The 17,816-nt window shown below is 52.9% G+C and overlaps 1 protein-coding gene across 1 annotated transcript in view; it reads left to right on the top strand.

Moving 5' to 3' along the window:
- AGRN (agrin) overlaps positions 1-15,401 on the top strand; it is a 52,662-nt gene extending 37,261 nt beyond the window's left edge. Inside the window, exons 17-35 of the mRNA XM_074218792.1 lie at positions 7-483; positions 907-1,044; positions 1,867-1,994; positions 2,815-2,929; positions 3,184-3,303; positions 3,720-4,055; positions 4,237-4,429; positions 5,118-5,333; positions 5,432-5,661; positions 5,773-5,907; positions 6,563-6,659; positions 6,820-6,984; positions 7,115-7,226; positions 8,848-8,964; positions 9,059-9,251; positions 9,784-9,871; positions 11,964-12,188; positions 13,250-13,353; positions 14,628-15,401. Of these exons, the coding sequence (XP_074074893.1) occupies positions 7-483; positions 907-1,044; positions 1,867-1,994; positions 2,815-2,929; positions 3,184-3,303; positions 3,720-4,055; positions 4,237-4,429; positions 5,118-5,333; positions 5,432-5,661; positions 5,773-5,907; positions 6,563-6,659; positions 6,820-6,984; positions 7,115-7,226; positions 8,848-8,964; positions 9,059-9,251; positions 9,784-9,871; positions 11,964-12,188; positions 13,250-13,353; positions 14,628-14,785 (3,347 nt within the window). The 3' untranslated portion in view covers positions 14,786-15,401. The remainder of the gene's footprint in view (positions 1-6; positions 484-906; positions 1,045-1,866; positions 1,995-2,814; positions 2,930-3,183; positions 3,304-3,719; positions 4,056-4,236; positions 4,430-5,117; positions 5,334-5,431; positions 5,662-5,772; positions 5,908-6,562; positions 6,660-6,819; positions 6,985-7,114; positions 7,227-8,847; positions 8,965-9,058; positions 9,252-9,783; positions 9,872-11,963; positions 12,189-13,249; positions 13,354-14,627) is intronic.
- The last annotated feature ends 2,415 nt before the right edge of the window (positions 15,402-17,816 follow it).

Genomic DNA, 17,816 nt, shown 5'->3' with positions numbered 1-17,816 from the left:
TTTTAGAGTCCATCACCCATGGGAGCCCCCCTGCCCATGTTCCTACAGCCCCATCTGTGGTGGCCTCAGAAACCGTCCTGCCCTCACTCCTGAAGTTCACCAGCGAGGCCTCAGAGACCCCAGTAACCACAGAACTAGGGACTTCCTGGCAGGGACGGGGTGCCAAGCCCACACCCCGCAGCCATCCCACTACTAGATCTACTACGCCAACCTGGACTACAGCAGGTGTCCGTCGGACCACGTCACGGCCCGCTGCACCTGCCCGGACCACATTGGGCATCCATAGGACAACAGTACGGCCTTCTACTCCGACCTGGACCACAGCAGGCGTCCACAGGAGCACAGTGAGGCCTATTCTGATCGCCCCATTAGCTCCTGCTGCCACCCCCACTTTGGCCTACTCTGAGTCGGGCAGTGCTGATGACCATAGTGGTGACGAGGAGCTCAGTGGTGACCTGGAGGCCAGTGGGGCAGGATCTGCAGGTGAGAATTAATGACCCCAGCTGACCCTGTCTCTGTTTTGTTTTTGTTTATTGGTGGATTATTTCTTCCCTAGAAGGGAGGAAGCACTTTGAAAATAGGGATGGTTCCATTTTTTCATGGATAAAAGCTTCCCACTCTCTGTCTGAGGTCATGATAGGCCTTTAAAAGTCGTTGTTCTATAGATGAATGAAGGATTGAGTTAGTAGATTGATGCTAATGAAAGGGAAGCCGTAACCCCCCCCTTCCCCTCAAATCCGAAGTCTGAGAGGGAGATCCAACCCTGTTTCCAAGGAGCCCCACATTCCGGGATAACTCAGAACCTGTCCTCAGGGCAGCGGGCCGTAGCCCTGACCCTGGTGCCTCTTCGAGCCTTCTTCAAGGCTGGGGTTGCCCACTAAGCTCTGTTCTACACTTCTGCTGCAGTGATGGAGCTTTTGGAAGAAGGGGGCATGGCAGCCCCCACAGCCACCATCGAGAGGGCTTCCTGTTACAACCTTCCCCTGGGCTGCTGCTCGGATGGAGAGACGCCTGCCCTGGATGCTGAGGGCACCAACTGCCCAGGTGTGTGGTCTGCTGAGGGCCCCGGGGATGGGGCTGTGTCTGAGCAGGCTGGTCACCTCCTCCCTCCCCATTCTGTAGTCCTGTCCATTGCTAGGACCATGGGGGTCCTGAGGTCTTGGTTGCCCACCCTCCCCTCCTGTAGGAGGATTCTTCTCTTTTCTGGTCTCTCCTTCTAAATGTGAGCACCATCCCCCTTCCCCATCAGCCCTCCAGTGTTGGACCTTCCACTGTAGACCTCTGTTATGGACTTACTCACTGTTGTGTTACCTTTCTCCATTAGAATGGAAGCTCTCTGAGGGCAGGCACCTTTTCTCGCTCTCTGTATCCTCAGTAGTCTGACATGTGGCAGGGATTTAACACATTGCTGATTTGATTTGGACAGCGACTCCTGAGGCAAGGGGCAAGCCCAGGAGAAAGTCAGCCCCTCACCTTTGTGAAGGGGCCTCCTGGGGAGCCCCTACTTGGAAGGGCAGCCTTGGGAAGTGGATCTGGTCTGGATTTCCTTTCTAGCTCTTGGCATGTGAGATGCGTGTGTGTGCGTGTGTCTGCTATGTTCTGCCTAATATCTCTCTCTTGTTACCTAGGCAGCCCTGGGGGCACCTGCCGTTGGGGCCGCCGCCCAGAGGAGGCTGTGTGGTAACTCTGGGTGCCCTTGTCAGCTCCCATTAACCTCCATAGACCCATCTCACTAACCACCCGCCTGCCCTGCTCGCCTGCTCTCCTGGGGCCTGGGCCCCCAAGCCAGCCCTGAGCCCCAAACCATTGAATCAGGAGAAGAGGGGCTCATTTTATCTTCTCCATTCTCCCCCTCCCCCCCCACAGCCACCAAGGTGTTCCAGGGGGTGCTGGTCCTGGAAGAAGTCGAGGGTCAGGAGTTATTCTATACTCCAGAGATGGCGGATCCCAAGTCAGAGCTCTTCGGGGAGACGGCCCGAAGTGTGGAGAGCGTGGTGCGTCTTCTTTCCCTGCCCTGGATCCTTAGAGATCTCTAACTCTCAGGGCAGCTAAGTGATGCTGTTGTAGATAGAGCACTGGTCCTGGAGTCAGGAGGACCCGAGTTCAAATCTGACCTCAAACACTTGATGCCATTTATTAAAACACTACTTCATTTGGTTTTACAATTATTATCCTATTTTGTCCTCACAACATCCCTGGGAGACAGATGTATTGTTATCCTCATTTTACAGATGAGGGAACTGAGGCAAACAGAAGTGTCTGAGATTGGATTTGAATGCAGGTCTTTTTTGATTTCAAATCTGGTGCTACCAATAGAAGATTAAGTTCAGGGAAGCTGTGACCCCACTCACCCAGTGCTCCCCAAGGAAATGAACTCTCACATTTCTTTCTTTCTTCTTTTTTTTTGTTTTTTATGGGTTAAGTGACTTGCCCAAGGTCACACAGCTAGTAACTATCAAGTGCCTGAGGCTGAATTTGAACTCAGGTCCTCATGACTCCAGGGCTAGTGCTCTATTCACTGCCGCACTTAGCTGCCCCATGGTAATGAACTCTCACCTAATATGAATCCAGAGGCAGGAGGATGGTTTGAATGACCTGCAGACCTCTAGTTTCTCTCATTTTCCCAGCTCCTCACCCTCACCCTTGCTCATGAAGGACACAGAATAGAATTCAGAGACTACTGGGATCTTCTGGGACCCCTATCCTCCTCCCTCCAATGTCACAGGCCTTGCGAATCTGGGTTAGGACAACCCTGGAGACAGGAGGGCGGATCTCCCCTGAGCTGAGTGTCTGCCCCCTCTCCTCACCCCACAGCTGGAGGGCCTGTTCCGGAATTCAGACGTCAAGAAGGATTTCCGGAGTGTTCGGATGCGGGACCTGGGCCCGGGCGGCTCTGTGCGAGCCATTGTGGATGCCCACTTTGACCCCTGTGAGTGAGGGGCCTGTCTGCCCCTGAATCCCCCCAGGCCTGGGGTGGGGCTCTCCAGAAGGTGGAGGAGTTTCTGAGGAGGGTGGGTAGAGGCGGCAGGGGCCAGGGGGCTCAGGGACAAAAGGGCCTGTGTGGGAGCTTTTAACAATGACCCCCTTGTTTGGGGTCCTGGCTGGGGAGGGGAAGAGGCAGTTGGGGTCAGTGCTTCTTAAGTGGCTGCCCCTATCCCCGCTTCCCTTCCTCTTTCCCCCCAGCCACATCTTTCACGGCTCTTGATGTGGGCCGGGCCCTGCTGAAACAGATCAGAACGTCCAAGAAGAGGGTCCTCGTGGTGAAACAGCCCCTGGTAGACCACGTGAAGTTCATGGACTTTGGTGAGTGCCAGCCTTGCCCAGCCTGGCCTTCTGATCTGGGGAACCAGTCAGGTCTGATGCCTACTCCATTCATCTCAGAACTCAGGGTCCTATGTGGGCTCAGCAGGAGCTCAGTTACCTTTCCCCCTTCCTTCCCACCCTGTGAGCCTCATGATGCCCCTGCCTAGGGGACATAGGGGTCCTTTTGCTTCTGGGTCAAAGGGCAGGGTGATCCCAATCCCAGCTGGGAGATGCCCCAACTAAAAAAGTATTCTTCTTTTAACTAACATGCATTCATCCATCTGCCTGGAATGAGGGACTGAAGGAATAACAGAAGCTGCCTGGAGGTGGGGGGATGGACCACCCCCACCTCCTGGCTGTGCTTAGCCCCTTCTCTGGCATACCCCAGGCACCAACGGTCCTTTCCTCTCTCGCAGACTGGCTCCCTATGCTATTCACCACAGCTACCACAACCACCACTGTGGCCACGGCTGAGGTCATGACGCCGGGCAGCCGCCACACCTCGGCTATGACCCCTCACACCCTGTACCCAGGTCACCTGGGCCGGACCCACAACAGGACTCCGGCCCTGCCAGCAACACGTAGACCATCTGTCACCATGGCCCTGCCCCCTGTTACTGCCCCCGTGACCCGGAGACCTCCGAGGCCCTGTGACTCCCACCCCTGCCTCCATGGAGGCACCTGTGAAGATAATGGGAAGGATTTCAGCTGCAGCTGCCCAGCTGGCAGAGGCGGAGCCGTCTGCGAGAAAGGTTAGTGGGTCGGCGGGAAAGGAGGTGACTGGAGTGCTAGGGGTCAGAGAAGAAGTGGGTCAGGCCCTACAGCTCACCTTCTTCTCTCCCCTGGACCACCTGTACACCTGCAGGCAGGGTGGGTGGGGAGACCAGAGAACCATGCCCACCCCCCAGCACATACTTTGTGCCCCTCTCCCAGATGTACAATATTTCGTGCCCGCTTTTGGGGGCAGATCCTACCTGGCCTTCCCCACACTCCGAGCCTACCACACCCTGCGGGTGGCCATGGAGTTCCGCGTGTCTGAGCCCCACGGGCTTCTTCTATACAATGGTCAGAGCTCTGGGAAGGACTTCATTGCACTCACACTGGTCAACGGCTTTGTGGAACTCAGGTATGAGCAAGAGGTCAGCACACTGGTCAGCCCAGTGACTGAAAATGGATGGATGAATGGATGGACAGATGGATGGACAGATGGATGGATGGATAGATGGATGGGCAGATGGATGGACTGATGGATGAATGGACAGATGCATGGTTGGATGGATGGATGGATTGATGGATGGATGGATGGATGGATAAGTGCAGGTCTAGGGTCTGAGTTTTTGTGTGTGACCCTATGTATATGTGATAGTATGCACATGTGCAACACAGTTTTGGGGGGACTATTCATGGGGTTCTGAGAGCCCTTATGTTCATGAGACACAGGGTGAGCATGTGTGTATGTGAATGATACTGATGTAGCCTATGAGGTTCTGTAACATTGTATGACTCCTTGTGATCTTGTTTTATGACTTTGGGCTTGTGTTGGTTAGAAGGGGGAGATATTTCATGGTATAAGTGAGAAAGGGGAGTTAGTAGACTTGGGCTTGAATTCCACCTTGGCCCTTTAATTCCTGTGCGTTGTTTGAGCCAAATCACTTGGACCCTTTCTGAGCCTCAATTTCTGAATCTGTAAAGTAGCTCTAAGTCTCCTTTTGGCCCATCTGATGTTGATCTGGGCACAGTGGGTGGTGATTCTAGGAAGGGGATAGACTTTTCTCCTGAGTCTCCTAAGCTGCAATGCCTCATATACCCACTAGGTTTGACACGGGCTCAGGCATGGGCATAGTCACCAGCAAGGTGCCTGTGGAGCGTGGCCGGTGGCACCACCTGGTAGTGACAAGAAACCGGCGACAAGGAATGCTCTCTGTGGATGGGGAGCCCCATGTGATGGGCGAGAGTCCCAGTGGCACTGATGGTCTCAACCTGGACACAGACCTGTTTGTGGGTGGTGTCCCTGAGGACCAGGCATCCGTGTGAGTGGGGGCCTGGTGGAGCAGGAGTGGGGTAGGGTGGGAGGCAGGGCTGACCAGGCCCCAGCACTGACCCTGCCCTTGGCTTCTTCTCCTGGCAGAGTGTCGGAGCGCACATCAGCCCGGGCTGGCCTGAGGGGTTGCATTCGCCTCTTGGATGTGAACAATCAAAGGATTGGGCTTAGAGAGAAAGGCCCAGATGTTCTCTATGGTTCCGGGGTGGGCGAGTGTGGGAACAATCCCTGTCTGCCCAACCCTTGTCACCATGGGGCCACCTGCCAGGCCCGAGAAGCCGACATGTTCCACTGTCAGTGTCCAAAGGGCCGAGAAGGTGAGAGACTGATGTTTGAGGAAGGATGCGGGCACCAGAATGGGGCCTGAGGCTGAGCATGAAGATGGAGGGATAGGCTGTGTTTGTTGATTGTGGTCCCTGACTCTCCAGGCCCTACCTGTGCTGATGAGAGGAACCCCTGCCAGCCCAATCCTTGCCAAGGGGCAGCTACCTGCCGAGTGCTGCCTGAGGGAGGTTTCAAGTGTGAATGCCCCATGGGTCGAGGGGGACAGTTCTGCCAGACAGGTGAGATTGGCAGAGGTGAACTAGAGTAGATAGATCCAATTGGGGGCTCCAGAACTCAGTCTGTCCTGAGAGGATGATGATGCTTTCAGGGGCCGCTACTGCAAGTGGCACACTCAGACTTCCCTGGGAGGAGAGATCATTTCCCATATTGCATTCATATCCCCAGCACCAGCACATAATAGACCCTTCATGAATACCTGCTGATTGATTCTGTGTCGGCATCCTGGGGCAAGCACAGAGTTGTTCCACTGGCTAGTCCTACCATCTCTCATTTTATAATTAAGGGAACTGAAATTCAGGAGTGTGACAAAGTCAGAATTTGAGTCCAGTACTTTTCACTTTGTGGACTTGGGGTTCTTGGATCCGGGGACAGAGGGGACTTCTAAGACCTGTTTATCTGAATTCCTTCTTTCGACAGCTGGGGAAACTGAGGCTCAGAGAAAGGGAAGGAGACTTGACTAAGGTCTGACTTGACCAAAGTCTGGGGCAAATAGACTCTTAGTTCTCAAGCTGGAAGAGGCTTCTAAGGCTGGGCCCCTCATTGACTAATGAGGAAACTAAGAGAGGTGTGGGAGGGAAACCAAGTCATGTGCCAGACAAGCATGGAACCCTGCCTGGTAGAAGGCTGATGACTTTCCTTTCCTTTATTCCCTAGTTACAGAGCAAGACCCATCCAGACCCTTCCTTCCCACCTTCAGCGGCTTTTCCTACCTGGAGTTGAAAGGCCTGCATACCTTCGGGGATGTCCGAGGGTGAGAGGGGCTGGGATCTGGACTCAGGTCTAGGAGGATTTTGGGGGGGGGGGTTCTGGCTCCTGGCTTTCCTCACAGGCCAGCTGAGACCTAGGGGAGTACACCATGGTCAGGGCCCCTAGAATGGGGGATGGCAGGGATGACTTCCCAACTGCCACAGGGAGAAGATGGCCATGGATGTTGTGTTCCTGACCCGGAGCCCCAGTGGTGTCCTGTTCTACAATGGGCAGAAGACAGATGGCAAAGGCGACTTTGTATCCCTGGCCCTGCATGGTGGACATCTGGAATATCGCTATGATCTGGGCAAGGGAGCCGCAGTTATCAGGTGACTTCCTCGGGTTGGGATTGCATCTGGCACCCGGGCCAGGCAGGGAGGCTGAGGTCTGGGCCAGGGCACCAAGAGAGCCCTAAGCTGGACTAACTGTTCTCTTACTTTCTTGTCTCCCACCTGCTAGGAGCAAGGAGCCCATCACCTTGAACAAATGGACCCGGGTCTCTCTGGAGCGAAATGGGAGGAAGGGGGCCATGTGGATCAATGATGGGGAACGAGTGCTTGGAGAATCCCCAGTAAGTGAGCTGGTGGGAGCCTGAGTAAGATGGCGGGAAGTTTAGAATGAGGAGCTCCACCCCCAGTCCTGATTATCATAGTTGGATAGGCCAGACCCCCTCTTCTGGGATCCTAGCTGGGAGGGTGGGGGGGGGGGTAGGGAAACTGATCTAGGGAAGGGGGCTGTTGGGAGCTTGGATGGGACCCAAACCCAGAAGCAGTACCTGGGGGGTGGAGAGGGGCTCTCCCCATTCAGCCTCCTGCAGCTCTGTCAGTATTGCCCTATAGTAATTCTGAAAAGCTCTGATACTTCTGCTGCCCCCGCCATGCCATGTCCCCCTTCTGCTTAGATTTCTAACCACAGCAGAGGGCCTGTGGGATGCTCCTCCTCCCCCTTCCCCACTGCTGGCCACCCTTGCCCCTTGGGCCCCCTGGCATTATCCTACTGATCTGTTTTCTCTCTCTCCCTGTCTGTCTATCCCCGTCTCTGTCTGGCCGTCTTTGTCTTTGTTCTTTTCCCTGCTGCTTCCCCCTTTTTTGCCCTCTCTCTGCATTGCCCCCCTCCGGATTTCAGAAATCCCGAAAGGTACAGATAAGTATTGCTTCTGTTTGCCTGTCCTATAAGCTAACATCATTCTAACCTGAATTGTAGTTATTTGTGGACATGAACCTTCCTCAACCCTTCCCCCCCCACCCCAAACCCTCATTAGCTTGTAAGCTCCTGGAGGGTAGGTTTAGGTCATTGTCTCATCACGACTCAGATGTGACAGTGGTCTTCAAGGCTGTGGGGGCAGACCCCAAGCTGGAGGCTAGTCTGGTCTGAGGCCCAGCTGGGCTACCTTTGGACTTCTTACCAGATTGGTGGTGGCAGTTGAATTTGTTGACCCCAACAACTTTAGAAGACCATCTACCAAATGATTGATTGAGGGGTTATAATCTGTATCAGTGGAGAGACTTCCCAAACCAATGAATTCAAATCAAGAGGCATCCTCAGTACTAGCTTGGGGTTGTGAGCACAGGAGATTCCTAGACTGAGAATCCCATCCACCTGGTAGAATGAATTGAACACTGATTCGGTGATAGAGCCTCAGTTCAAATTATGTTCCTCCCACTTTCCTATTTGCTCAGCTCCTGGAGAGCTGAAATTCTTTTGTTTTAGTCTTTGTGTTCCCAGTGCCTGGCTCCTAGTAGGTGCTTTATAAATGCTTGGTTGATTGACAGTCTTGATTTCTCTGGGCCTTGGTTCTCTCCTTTGTAAAAGGAAGGGTCCCTTCTAGCCCTAAATCTGTACTCTCCAATTGTTAATTTGGCTACCTTCCTCCTGTCCCTTGTTTCCCATCACTCACCTCCATCTTCTCTCAGATCCAGTGTCTAGAGTAGCTGCCTCCATGTCCCTTCACTCCCATTCTTGACTTCCTGCCCTTCATTTAGTGATATCTCATTGGTCGGTCATTTCTGTGTGTTCTAATGAACCTGGGTAAAGTCATTGTCTTTGGGGTTAGGGATGGATCCGCTTGTGGTTGTGGGATGTGTTTTAAGTTTGTCCCTGAGGGTCTCTCAGACTCAAGGGAAGGTAGACTCAAGGTACAGTCTGGGCTCCCCGCTTCTGATTCAGATTCTCATGGCTCCCCCTCTCCCCAGATGCCACACACTGTCCTCAATTTGAAGGAGCCACTATATGTGGGAGGTGCTCCTGACTTCAGCAAACTGGCCCGTGCAGCTGCTGTCTCTGGAGGCTTTGATGGGGCCATCCAGATGGTAAGAGCTACCCCAGGTCCAGGGAGGGGAACCAGAGGTAGGGTATGGCTCCCAGATTGCCCCTATAATTCTCCCTTCTCTCCCCTGCCTCCAGGTCTCACTGAAGGGCCGCCAGCTTCTGACAAGAGAGAATGTTCTAGATGCAGTTGAGATCTCCTCCTTCTCTGACCACCCCTGTACCCGGGCCTTGGGCCAGCCCTGCCTCAATGGGGGTTCTTGCTCTCCCCAGCTGGACACCTATGAGTGCCTGTGCCCAGGGGGCTTCTCAGGGGTCCACTGCGAGAAGGGTGAGGCCAGGGCTTGGTTAGGGGGTGGTTTGGGAGAGAAGTCTGACAGGTCTGAGTTGTACCACATTGACTTTCTTCAAGTTGGACTCGGCAAAGAGGTTTCTGCCCATGGGAGATGAGGATTAAAAGGGGAGTGGGTTAGGGGCAGCTAGGTGGTGCAGTGGATAGAGCACTGGCCCTGGAGTCAGGAGGACCTGACTTCAAATCTGGCCTCACACACTTAATAATTACCTAACTGTGTGGCCTTGGGCAAGTCACTTAACCCTATTGTCTTAAAAATAAATTTTAAAAATTTCATAAAAAAGGGGAGGGGGCATGGTACAGTAGAAAGTGAGCTGGCACTAGAAGTCTTAGAGTCAAATCCCATCCCAGCCTCTTCCTACCTGTGACAATCTGAGCCAGAATTTCATATTTCTGGGAACAATTTCCTCCAGCAAAATGGGGGGGGGGTGTTAAACCTGATGGTTGCTAAGGTCCCTTCCAGCTTTAAACTGATGGTGCTTACTGCGTTTACCTCACCCCACCATACTAGGGCTGATTGAGAAGTCGGCTGCTGATCTGGACTCCATCGCCTTTGATGGACGCACCTTCATTGAGTATCACAATGCAGTGACCACCAGGTAATACTTCCCAACTCTCAGCGTCCCTGTCCCACCTAGCTTCCCGCCAGGCCAACAGCCACTTTCAGGTCTCCCAGCAGCTTCTAAGAAGAATGGGAGGGAGACTGAAGGCAGAGATGCGGAACCATCATCAACGTCCCTCAGTGCCCCTCATCTAGTTCTAACTTGGGGTTGGGAGCAGTATCTTTCCTTCCTCTTGTCCTTCCTACTTTCCACTCTGCCCCCATCTCCCTTATTACTAGCCTGGCTCTCTGCGCTTTTGGTATGTCTTATTGTCCGTCTGTCTTCTACCTCCAATTTCCTGTCTGTGTCCTGTTTTCTCACTGTCCTTGTTTCTCTGTTTCCAAGCGAACTGACCAATGAGATCCCAGCGTAAGTAGCACAGCAACCCCATCCTCCTCATTGGACACCTGCCCTTCTCATTGATCATGTAGTCACCCTCTGACACCCCACCTCCTTGCCCCAGCCCCCCTCTTCATATATCAGCCAGCCGTAGGGCTGTCCATCCATTCCCAGACTCCTTATCTTCAGGGGTCTTGTAGGCCAAAGTTCATCTCCCCAATATTTCCAGGCCATTTATCTTCCCTAGGGTTCCACTGGCCAACCTCCAAGCCCCTTTGTTACCCATTAAGCATCCTCAGTCTGCCCCTCCGCCTTCACAGACCATCCATTCATCCATCCATTCTTCCATTTATCTTTTCATACACATATATACATCCCCACCACTAAAATCCGCTTATCCCTAGGGCTGTCATCAGGTAGGCAGCCATGCCCCGGGTAGGGGCCAGGGCTGGTATGCAGATAGCAGGAACTGATGATGTTCAGAGCTAGGGGCTAGAGTCTTAATAGGGAAGATTTACCTCAGATGCCAAGAACTTCTCTTACCAGTAGGAAACTGCCTCTCTTTTGAGCCTCGGTTTCCCCTTCTTTCATGGGTGTGAGGCTAGTATAAGTCCTCAGACCCAAGTGAATCCTGCTGGGATTGCTTAGTTTTCCTTTCAGAGAAATATTGCTACCATTCTTCTCTCAGTGATGAGGGACTATCTGTTTCCCAACACCCCTTAGGATATCATACGTGTTTACCCATGCCTGGATATATGTTTGTCTCTATGTAACACTCATGTGTGTTAGTTAACTTGTATTCTGTGTTTCCCCTATAAGGCATCCCCTTGACCTCCCATCTTGCATCATCTCATCCCTCTTCCCCCCTTGGGAACTAAGAGCTGGACTGTTTGGCCCTGGGCTGGCATTGGGGCAGCCGCCTATGTTTCTGTGTGTTCCTGGTGCCCTGGTCCCAGACCATTCCCCTCCCAGTTCTCTGATTTAGGCAGAGTTGGTAGGCCTCTGGGGAGGGCCCTTCCTTGTTCTCCAAGTCAGGTCAAGCCCCGCTAGTGCCCCCAGGTACTCCTGGAAGAACCGTCTACTACAGTTTGATCAAGGGGAGGTCTACCCCAAGGTGGAGGACTGAACTGAGCAGCCTTGGGAGGGTCCAACCCCCTTCAGGGAGGGCCCCCAGGAAGGGAAAGAGCCAAGACTAGTGTACCCCTTCATCCCCATGAGCACTGGGGGGAGGGGGAACAGGGTGCAGCTGGCCAGCAGCTTCCTCTTTTCCCTTCACTGCCCGGGGTTCTATGGTCTCGGGGTTCCCTTAGCCTCCTCCTCCCCAGACTCCCCACCCTGCTTGGGCTGCCTCTCGCCCTGCTTACTGCTTCCCTCCCTTTCTTCTTGCTTCTAAGTCCTGATGCTCTGGACTCCGGGGTCCTTTCCAGGTGAGCATTTCCTCAAGTGCCCAGGCCCACCGTGGCCTCCCTGCCTGCCTCTCAGCCTCTTGGTGTCTCTCTGTGTCTCTTGGTCTCTCATGTGTCTCTCGGTGACTTGGTCTCTGTACTCCTTTGTCAATGTCTGCCTCTTGGACCCCTCTGTCAGGATCTCCTCCCAGGGTGTCTTTGTCTCCCCTCCATCTCTGTGTGTGCATGTCTAGACTTGCTGTGTCCCCATTCTCTTCCTCGGTCCATCTGGCCTGTCCCTCCCATCTCCCTGCCCCGGCCAGCACCCTAATGGCCAGTCCTGTCCTCTCCTCCCTCTCCCCCAGCGAGAAGGCCCTGCAAGAGAACCACTTTGAGCTGAGCCTGCGGACGGAGGCCATTCAGGGCTTGGTGCTGTGGAGCGGCAAGGGCACCGAGCGGGCCGATTACATTGCTCTGGCCATCGTGAATGGCCGCCTTCAGATGACCTATGACCTGGGCTCCCAGCCCGTGGTGCTGCGCTCCACCGTGCCTGTTAACACCAACCGCTGGCTGCGCGTCAAGGCCTCCAGGTCAGCGGGAGCTGGGGATGTGGGGGATGGGGAGGAGGACAGCTGCGAAGCTGTCTCAGACCTGGGCCCAGCTTGGCCCACTGGCCCTGGAGCTAATAATAGAGGTGAGAGTCGGGGCAGGGGGTACCGGCTGTGCCCAGACTTGCCTGTCCCAGATTCTAGGAATGGCCGGGAAGCTGGGCGTGGGGATGGCTTTGGAGGGGAGAATGCCCAGGCCTGCCCTGGGGACACAGCTTGGTTATTTACAGCACAGGGTGGACCAGACCAGGCTGGAGCAGGGACAGCTGTAAGGGCTAACTGAGACACTTCAGCCAGTGGGTAGGCAGGTGGGAGGGTGGGCAGGCCCAGACAGCAGCCTGGCCCCCAAGAGAAGCAGGAATCCTGGCCCTGGCAGGCTCAGGCAGGGGCTGATGGAACATGAGGAGGGAACAGGCAGGACTGAGGAGTCATGGGCGAATAGACTCTACAGAGCCCCAGTGGATGGGGGCAGAGGCACAGCATTGATTGAACCTTCCCCCCAGGGATAAGAGAGGAGGAGACCTGGCCCCCTCTGAGGAAGGAGCCAGAACCTTCATGTAACCCACCCTCAGTTCAAATGCATTAGAATGAGAATGTTAGAACCCCAGGGCCCAATGCACATGGATACATGGGTACATGCTACATGCCTGAACAGGCATATGCATATATGAACCCCGAAGGCCTCACTGGCATGAATCTCCTTGTGTATTGTATTCTAAGGGGCATGTACATATGGGGACTGGTACCCAAATTCACCTGCAGATACCCTCAGAAACATCCACATGTACCCACAGATCCATACTTACATGCATGCATGCAAAGCATGTCCACATATGTGCACATACATGTAACCACACAAAAACATAGGAGATAGATTGAACCCAAGAAAGCAGAGGACTCTTCCCATAAACCAGATGGTGGCAATCCTACTAGGCACTCTGGAGGAGGTGAGGTGGGAGTAAGGGTTGTAATGTGTACCTGGAAGCCAGTGAGTGTGTGTGTGTGTATAAGGAGATAACTCAGTCTCCCTGCTCTCTCCCCAGAGTACAAAGGGAAGGCTCCCTTCAGGTTGGCAATGAGGCCCCCGTGACAGGATCCTCCCCACTGGGGGCCACGCAGCTGGACACGGATGGAGCCCTATGGCTAGGTAAGCTACAGCTGGGGAAGTGAAAAGTGGGGAGGAGAAAGAGAAAGTCATTTTTTTTTAGGTTTTTGCAAGGCAGTGGGGTTAAGTGACTTGCCCAAGGCCACACAGCTAGGTAATTATTAAGTGTCTGAGGCTGGATTTGAACTCGGGTCCTCCTGACTCCAGGGCTGGTGCTCTATCCACTCGCCACCTAGCCGCCCCTGCCGCCCCTGAGAAAGTCATTTCTTAGGAGGTCCTTCTGCCCTAACTTTTATAATAATTGGAATACTTCAAAGTTTTCTCCAATCACTCCACAGACATTTTGACCAATCCCATTTGATTGGGGGTAATGGGGTAATGGGTCATCCCTTCAGCTATTAACCTCCACCAGAGACTGGACAGGGGCATGTGACAATTCTGGCAATTCAGTCAAATTCAGAACTCTGTTCTGAATATCAAGTCGAGAGCAGTGAAGGAAGCAGAAATTTCCAGAATCATTTCTGTTGGTCTTGAGTTTAAGAAATCCTGGGTTCCATACTCATATCTGAGCCTCATCTGTAAAATGAACCTGTATTTCCTACAGATCTCAAGCAGATTAAATTTATGTAGACATTGGTTATTATTTGTGGCTTGGGAAGATATCACAGGGATGTCCTATTGTCAGTCATAGATGAATCTGACTCCCCAGAAGTCATTTTGTCCCTTGGGCTATACATAGCTTTGTTTTCCTTAGATTTAAAATGTTTGTTGTTCTCTTTTGTTTTATTGCTGGGAAGAAAAACTCATACATCTATATTTACCCCTCCCTTCTCCATTCCTGTTTGTATTATTCCATTCTTTGTTTCAAAAATGAAAACACAGTGGATAGAGCACCAGCCCTGGAGTCAGGAGGACCCGAGTTCAAATTTGACCTCAGTCACTTAATAATTACCCAGCTGTGTGACCTTGGGCAAGTCACTTAACCCCATTGCCTTGCAAAAAAAGAAAAACAAAAAGGGGAAAATGTTCACCAAAACCAACCAACACATCAGTTGAGTCCGGCTTAGTGCCCTCCCCCAACTCTTCAAAGAATGGAGAAAGGGCCATTTTCTCCTGGCTTTAATGTTTGTATAGATTAGCTTCTCTTCATCTGTTGTTCCCTCAGCTCAGAGCAGTCCCCCTGCTAGTGGGAGCATGTATGGACTGAGGGATGGGAGCAGGTTGGGGGCAAGGGGCAGAGCATAGAGGAAGTGGACTGCCTGTCAAGTCTTTCTGGTTTGACTGACCAGCTCTTCTCACCCTGTTGTGTCACCCAGGAGGCCTGGAGAAGATGACTGTGGCCCACAACCTACCCAAGGCCTATAGCACAGGCTTTGTGGGCTGCTTGCGGGGAGTGGTGGTCGGCCAGAAGGAGCTGCACCTGGTTGAGGACGCCTTACATAAGCCTGCCCTGCGGCATTGCTCGGCCCCATGATGCCCCTGTCCATCTCCAGCCCTGCCTCCTGCCAGTTGTTGTAATTATTTTCTATTTTTGTAAACTCATGGCTTTTTTTTAATATATATAATTTCCCTCCTGCCTGCCTGTCAGGGGATGGAGGAAAGGCAGACTGCCCTCTATCCCCACGTTGCTCTGGTGAGAACTACCTTCCTCTCATCTCTGGTTTGGGGAGGGTCCTGGTTCCAGAGGCCTGGGTCTCAGCCCTATCTTTGGAAAGCTGGCAGCCTCACCCCAGGGGCAGCCATGGACCAGACAGACTGCAGGCTCTTTTCCCAGGGGGCTTCTGCCAGGCCCCGGTTGCCTCTTTCCCTCCCGGTTCTGCCCCCAAGGAGGACAAAGATGGACCAGCCCTGGCTGAGAGAAGGCCAGGCCGAGAGGCCTCCATGTCCCCCCCTTCCCACCCCTTTCATCAGTCTTTTATGTTTGTAATTTATGTGTGTCAGAGTCTGACTTTATCTGTTATTTTTTAATGCACTGTCATCCTTGCCAGCCCTACCTTTTCCCCCTCTACTGACAGTCTTTTGTGTACACACACATACACACACACACACACACACACACACACACACACACACACACACACACAGACATATACTCCCTAGAGAGATTGCTGCCTCCGCTCAGATGGCCTAAAGCTCAGTGCTCTGGGCAGGATTCGTCAAGGCTGTATGGAAACAGCACCTGCCATTCCCTCCATCCTGACTTTACTCTTCAGAAGCCAATCAGCATGAGGGAATTCTGAGGGTCTTTTTTCACGCTTTATTTTGGAAAATTAATGGGGGGGGGGGGTAGAGGGGAGAGAATGATGTCTGCCTTCTCTGCTACCCGTTCTACCCAGCCCAGCCTCTAATCTCCCTTTCCCTGGGGGATGTCCACGGCTCAGCCCCCAGAATCCTTCAGGCCTGCTTGGTGCCAATACTGTGACTTAGACTATTTGTTGGGCCCAAAGAGCCTTGGAGGCTCTCTTCTCATACTTCCCAGCCTGGCTTGGATCCCCCATCCTTGGGGGGATGGGGACCCATTCATCCCTCTCCTGCTTGGTCATTGCATTGGATTATGGGTGGCTGGATCTCACTCCTGCAGAGAAGAGAGGGGACCAGAGGCTGTCGGGCCTTGCTCTCCCAGCCAAGGGAAGATCATTTTGAAGTTCCCCTAATTCTTCACATACCAGCTGCCAGCACTTCCTGATGGGTCCAAATGTGGTCTTTCTCTCACATCTGAAACACCCCAGGCAGTGGTCCCCAGGGCCCATTTTTTGAACTTGAAGAGAATGGGTGCGGCCTGTGGCTTTTTACAGAAGTAATTATGTAACTTTCAGCAGAAAGGACATCTGGGAGTTGGACTTTTATCCCCTCCTCACTCTCAGTTCTCAACACTAGAGTTGGGGGGGAGATTGGGGGAGGGAGTGTGAAAGTCTCAGAGGGAGCCAAGACTGTAAGTGGCTCTTAAAATTGTCTTTCTGAAAGGATGATTTATCCATGGGAGTGGGGGAGTGAGGGGCGGGGGGAGGGGAAGTTTTCAAATCCATTCCTTGTCCCTGGGCATTGGAGCCCGGGGAATACTCTATCTCAAAGCTGGAGTCCCTCTCCCTAGTACCGCCAGGCTTGGGGGGTGGAACCAAAGGGGTAGGGTGGGAGTGGGGCAGCCCCCCATAAGAAAGGGAGAGAGGCAATGGAGTAGGGGAGGGTGGATGATACACTGGATGGGGCTGCACCTTATAAGGATGAAGACATGGCCATGGCTTTCTCTCTCTCTCTCTCTCTCTCTCTCTCTCTCTCTCTCTCCTCCTGGGAGGTGGTCTTGGTATCCCACAAGTGGGAATAGCACTGGACCCCAGGAAACTTTCCCAGATATTGAGGGGGAGAAGGGTGGTGGTGTTTACTGGGATCAGAAACGCCTTAAAAATGCAACATTTGTGTCCTTGTTTCCCTGTGCCCTCTCCCCATTCCCGTCCCCACCCCAGCTGGGCCAGGACTTAAGACTGGGCCTGTTGATGAGAGAAGCCAGGAGGCCTGTTGGGGGGAGGGGTTGGTGTTGGGGGTTAGGGAGAGGGACTGGGACCACACCATGCCACACCACACCTCTCCATGCCACACCAAGGTAGGCCTAGCCCCTGCTCTCTTCTGGTTTGAGCAATGGCCACCGGGCCTCCCCACTCCCACTCAGCATGATGTAACCATTACTAACTCTATGTGTGTCTTTTGTCAGTCGCCATGAAATAAAGTTTGAAAACTTGAAAATGAGTTTTTGTGTGTGTCTGGTGAGACTGGGGGTAAAGGGGCAGGCCCAGAAGTCTTCCTTTTCTGTCTTCTCTCACCCACCTAAACCTCTGGAAGATAGGCACACCTCCTCACAAATCTATGTAAGTAGCTAATGGTAGTGTGGACCAAGGATCCTATTAGACTCAGATGGACTATGAGGTATTGAGTTCGAGGGATTATGGGCTGGCGATAGGGGAGGACATAAATCTTTAGTGGTGGGCTTGCTTAATCCTATTAAGGGCTACTTTCCTGTACCCAACTCTCACTTGTGCCTAGGTGATGCAATGGACAGAGCACTGGCCTTGGAGTCAGGGGGATGGGAGTTTAAATTCAGACACTTGATAGTTCCTACCTGAGTTACCTTGGGCAAGTCACTTCACCCTGATTGCCTTGCATCCAGAGCCATCTCCAATCATCCTGATTCATATCTGATCACTGGATCCAGAGGGCTCTGAAGGAGAAAGTGAGGCTTGTGATTTAGCATATCCCCCCCTCACTCAAATCTAATATATGTGCTTGTCATGGCATCATCTCCTTGATGTCATGGTCTTTTTTGAGAATGAAGGACAAGCATCTAATCATGTGTAGTGGCCATACCTCGATAAAAACCATCTTGGTAGATGGGCTAAACCTGGTTGAAGGTAACTGACAGGCCTCAAACCCATTAGTGAGTTAGGGGGATGTCTACCCCAAGCATGGGTGGATTGCCATGAAGGCTAGAAGATGCCAAAGTCATCCCATGCATC

Source organism: Macrotis lagotis, chromosome 1 (genome assembly GCF_037893015.1).
Source record: "Macrotis lagotis isolate mMagLag1 chromosome 1, bilby.v1.9.chrom.fasta, whole genome shotgun sequence".
NCBI classification, from domain to species: Eukaryota; Metazoa; Chordata; class Mammalia; order Peramelemorphia; family Peramelidae; genus Macrotis; species Macrotis lagotis.
Note: the sequence above shows the minus strand (reverse complement) of the source record. Positions and strands in the feature narration are given on the sequence as shown.